This window comes from Cygnus olor, chromosome 21 (genome assembly GCF_009769625.2).
Source record: "Cygnus olor isolate bCygOlo1 chromosome 21, bCygOlo1.pri.v2, whole genome shotgun sequence".
In the NCBI taxonomy this organism is placed as follows: Eukaryota; Metazoa; Chordata; class Aves; order Anseriformes; family Anatidae; genus Cygnus; species Cygnus olor.
Window position 1 is genome coordinate 2,261,569 of NC_049189.1, and position 5,464 is coordinate 2,267,032.

At 39.1% G+C, this 5,464-nt stretch overlaps 1 protein-coding gene across 3 annotated transcripts in view; it reads right to left on the bottom strand.

Annotated features, from left to right (window-relative positions):
* The window catches only part of PRKCZ (protein kinase C zeta), a 48,030-nt gene that overhangs the window by 42,398 nt on the left and 168 nt on the right, over positions 1-5,464 (bottom strand). For 2 of the 3 annotated variants that reach the window (XM_040533635.1, XM_040533634.1), the window contains exons 2-3: positions 4,636-4,824; positions 932-1,053 (exon numbers count right to left, since the gene is read on the bottom strand). In XM_040533635.1, coding sequence (XP_040389569.1) covers positions 932-1,053; positions 4,636-4,706 — 193 coding nt within the window. In that variant the 5' untranslated portion in view covers positions 4,707-4,824. Of the gene's footprint in view, positions 1-931; positions 1,054-4,635; positions 4,825-5,158; positions 5,425-5,464 lie in introns of those variants that run through there. The other variant, XM_040533636.1, reaches the window with a different exon arrangement.

Below are 5,464 nucleotides of genomic sequence, written 5' to 3' on the forward strand. Positions count from 1 at the left end.
CAGCCTTTCCTTTCCTGCAGGAAGAGAGTAAGCAGCCAAGACTTGCACTAATCATTTTTACAGGACTTTATGAACCCCCCTACTCCACAAAAGTTCAGTTTTTCCCCACACATGAAATTCTCCCCCCAGTTTTCTTTTTCTGGACATGAACCTGAGATACACCAGACGTTTTCTCCCCCCCACCAGTGGAACCAACTTATTTCTGATAAATTCAAGTCCCTTTATTTCATGCTTGGTCATTGTATTTAAACAAACAGGACATTAACAACCAATTGAATAGAATGCTCAACATCTATCTACTCTCTAATGCTCAAATAGACTACGTCAGACCATTAATATAATCAACACTACCATCAGGGACAACAATAGAGCTGCCAGGGACAACAACCAATAGAAAAGAAAATCTTGTCACCACTGGAATTCTGAACACTTACCTTACCTCACACAAAATACAAAAATTCTGTCTGAGTGTACAACAGTCTCCTGATATACTATCTGCAGTACTTCGCAAAAGCAACTTATTCTAGAGGCAAATCATAATTCAGAAGATGCAAAAGCCTGTCATACTGAACACTGACAGTTAAAGATACGAAAAAGTCAGCTTGCTGAACTGAGGCTACTGAGGGGTATTAGGCCCATGAAAATCCAAAATTAACACTTACACTGCATTCAGCATCTAGGTATGTAATAGTACAATACTGAAGTTCTACAGAGCCTTCACTCTGTAGTGTTGAATTCAAATAAAGTACAACCTTGATGTTTTGAGACTTTTATCCAAGATTCCTGCTTTATAAGACGGGTTATGTCCCGTGGCATTTACAAATTAAGTGACCCCACAACACGAATGGCTTTTATTTAAGTTGCTTCAATGCCTCTCTCTGTACCACAACGTTCAAAAAAATTAGAATTATTAAAGATTTCAGTGCAATACCTTCATCATCAATCCACTTCAGGGTGATCGGCTGCTCCTGTTGTAAATTACACATCTCATGCACTTCATCACAAAGTTCATCATAGCTGATTGATGCATCCAGGTTTGTTATCAGGATGTCCCTGCATGAGATGAAACCATAAGCTTTTGTCAGAAAAATCCACATACCTAATGTTCCATCTTTAATGCATGTTGACTTCAGCAAGTTCAGTTCCCTTATACTATAACTATCCATGTCTAAAGTACAGTAATACACAGATTTCAAAAGAATTAAAATTGATCTTGGCACTCCTTCCATTAAGGAAATAAAATAAAATTTCAATTACTGCAAAATCTTTTAAAAAATAAGTGAAACTATGCAGCAAGACACCACCCCACCATACACATTACAAACTCCAACTGAAGCTGACAATATATTAATTAGCCTCAAACTGTTAAAGTTGTGATAACAATACCAGTCACTCTACATCTAAATTAATAAACTTCAGATTGGACTAAATAACATCTAAAATATGCTAAACATATACAGCCACTACAAATTACCAATGAGATTTATTCAAATTGTTTTGATATCTGTGTTTTCTTGAGAGCGTTTAGTCTTAATGCCTCTGTAGTCACATTAGACAACCATGGCAGAGATGAACACAAATCATTCACTGTTTAACTCTTAAAAAAATCTCACAAGATGCTTTTGTTGTCAGGTAGCTGAAACTGGGCACTACAAAGTAATATGAAGAACTAATGACCCGCAAGTTGTATGTACAGGCAGTTATATTAAGAAAATTCCTCATATTGTTAGATTGCACTACCATTTCGAACCAAGGTAATGTACACGAGACATTGCACTACTGCTGTTTAAATTAAGCGATTTCAAGTAAGTACATATAAGCCAGACAAACTTAGTAACTGAAACAACGCAGTGAGAAATACACAAGCTTACTTTCCTTTGCGATCTATTTATAGAGTTATTTATACTATGCTGTGGTATGAAGTGCCACACCCAGAAACATGAATACCTGCAATCCTAGGACTCCACAGAGATAGACTCAACATGCATGGTTGTCTTTTTTTTTTTTAAACTTCCTCATGCTTAGATTTTTAAGCTGGATTTCTAACTTACTACACACTATCACTTACTATCAACTCCTATTTTACTTTTTCAAATGTACCATTAACTCCTATTTTAACTTCTTTTAGCAGCTACCAGAATAAACTTGTCCCTAACCTGAAGTTGTCCAGCATCAATGACTTCCTGCAGTTTATCAAATTTGTTTCAAGATGTGCAGTATTTGAACGGAGATACTGAGACACCCAGTTTTACTGTGTGTAACGCCAAAAATAGTGAGCTCTTACTGAGTCAGACACTTGGATCAATAGTTTAAAGTCAACATTCAGTAGTTATAGAACCTTTGTTTTCTAGGTTCACAGAGTTACTCTGCCTCAAGAATAGAATTAAAAAAGCAAACACCAGAGGGAGATTACTACAATGATACACCAAAACTGAATAAATAAATAAAAAAGGAAATCACTGACTATAGTGGTTACAGGAGGTACACTATTACAGTAGTTTATTCTAATAACCCTTGTAATTATTATACCAGAATTGCAATGAGACCAGTGTTATCACCTCCTCCATTTTTGAGCAGACAAAACTTTAAACAAACACCCTTCTCTTTATATAACCACTATTTGCCGCCAGCAAACTATCTCAAATTGTTTATGCTAAGTTCTATTTATGTTTACAGTGCCTTCCCTTGTAGAGTTAAGGCAACTCATATCCATGCATCTCAGCAACACATCACTTTTAAAAATGAAATTGCAAATTTCTGTATTTTATTAAGACACAAGTATTGACATGAGTTCTCATCACTAAAAGCTTACCTACATTTTTACTAAAAAATTATGTGAAAATTCAACTGGCACATAAATGAATTGTAAATCAGCAGGCTGTTGGACTTTTAGTTTACAAGTAGCATAAAAAAGACAAAAATCAACTGACTAGACATAAGGAAAAAACTTGTGTCAGTAGCTGTGTCAGTAGCACTGCCAGAAATTGAAGGCAGCGGAAATAATAATAAACGCATTATGCTTTTCCATACTACTTTATGATAAAACAAGCATTTACCAAGTTCCTTGCATGTGTATGTTGCTCTGCTTTTGGCTTGACACAAAAGAGGCCAAAATTTACACTGCAAATTGCTGTAGAATTCTACCCCATATTACTTGGCATTGACCTGGTAAATTATTTTGTTTAATCAAGAAAGCACTTCGTTTTCAATGAAATTTAGTGGACTTACTTTCATAATTACATTACATTTAATTATAAAGTTTTTTTCTATACCACAGCATTAAAAACCACAGTATCAACATTTGTTTAACACGAAAGTATCAGGAAAGATTACTTATGCTCCTGCTATCATGTGCCAGTAATTTGAATCTAAATGCTTCCAATCGAGTCTAAAGATTTTCTTAGGCCGATATTTAACTCCTCAAATGACTTAAACTTTGGCTTTAGAGTTAGACAGACATCAAAGCAACATCAACTTAAAGTCCTCAGAGTGGCAGTAAATTAATTAGCTAAAATTTTGTCTTTCAGGCATATTTAATGATGAAATATAAAAAGGCTTCCTGAGTCTGCCAGCAACTGACTGAAGTCATAAGAACCAGGACTTAATTTATTGCCTTAAATCAGAGCTGCCAAAATAAGCATTGTGAAGATAACGGAAGCAGATGTTTTAATCTCACTGCCCTTCATGTAGCATTAGTCTAAACACTGCAAGGCAGGGGGAAGCAGTTATTAAAAAATAAAGGGAAGCTAACAGTGTTTACAAGTTACAGACTAACAGCTTACTTTGGGTATTTATTCATAGCAGGAAAGCAAAGGTTTTTTGATCTTTGGATTTTTAATTTAGATTTTTTAATCGCTTCTTATAACTGGACCTTCAAGCAGCTTGGATAGGTTCACCTGAATTTACTCTTAACATGAGACCTAACCAAATTTCTTTAATTTCTCATTTACCTACATAATTCCAACAATCCTTCTTTTTAAAGTTTCTAAAAAAGGAAAGAAAAACAAAACCAATGGCACCCGCTTACTGTTTGAAGGCTTACACATTTACCCACAAAAAAAACTCCTCTCATTTTCCAAGACAGGAACTGCTCTGAATTAAAATAGCATCTAAAAAACCCCATTGGAAAAGGAATCTGGTATTAAACATTCTACATTTTGTCCCACGGAGCTACTTCAGTGTCCACTTGACTTCAGTAGTAAGCTGTGAATGTAGAGATCGTTATGTAACATGTATTAGATTTAATCAGAGACAACTACTCCATAAAAAAGATAATAACTGCATCTGGATGCAAGAAATGGATACGTCTGTGACCACAAACATTGTAATGAAGCAGAAATCAATAGCCTATCAATCCACAGTAACTGCATGCCATTCTTACATATTTTTCCCCCTTTGAGACCCAAGAATAATCCTACAATCAGTATGTTGCAGGAGTCCGAAGGATTTTTAATAGTTTGGTTTACCTATCTGACATTAATTACAAATGCATCGGTTTGGTTTACCTCTCTGACACTAATTACAAATGCATCAATGCCCTGGTTACTTTACCACAAGATCAGGCCCTGGACTTGTCGTCTGTGTGCATCTAAATTCGGCAGTGCACGACAGGGAGGGGAGACCACACAGACTTACCCGCTGTAGTGTGTTTTCACTCTGATGAAGTCTTTGTTCAAATCAATTTTGGAGCCCATTTTGCTAGGCATGGTCTGTACCGAGCAGCCGAGGCGAAGCTATAAGCCCACAGAAGTTCGTTCGAGCTGTGTAATTCTAATTCCGGAGAGATACAACACGAAGTTCTCCCCCAGGTGATTTCCAGCCCAGCTGCAGAGGAAAGCAGGACACCGATGAGCACGCCCGCATCCCACCAAACCGGAGCAGCGTGCCAAACTTTACAAAGCCCGGCAGCTTTGGGTACAAAGCCAAGAAACCAACATAAAACCCACAGGACTCCTGACTCCCAGATAAGTTCAACGAGATGAGTTAACGACACAACGCGCGCTTCAGTTTTTAAGGAAATATCCCAAGCGTTTTAAACTTTTTTTTTTTTTTTTCTGAAGGATATTTCCAACCCAAGCACCCGACAGCTCGTGCCTGGCACAAAGAGCTCCCAACCAAAACCCCCGAGTGCCCCCTCAGTTCTGCCCCTTCCCCCTGCCTGCGCCGCCGGGGTCTGTCTGTCTGTCGGTCCGGCCGTCCGTCTGTCGGTCCGTCCGTCCGTTCGTCCCGGGCCCCCCAACAAGCCCCGGGGACCCCCCCCCGGGCCGAAGTTGCTCCAAGTCCCGGCAGAAGTTCGTGCCGAGCTCCCACCACCCCCCTGCAGTCGCCTCAGAATCGGGCCCCCCGTCGGGATCGGGCCCCCCTCAGTCACGGCCCCGCCCCGCCGCCACTGCTGGCAACGGCGCCCCCGCGCCGAACATGGCGGCCCAGGAGGGCTGGCGCCCGCAGCCAATAAGAAACCTCC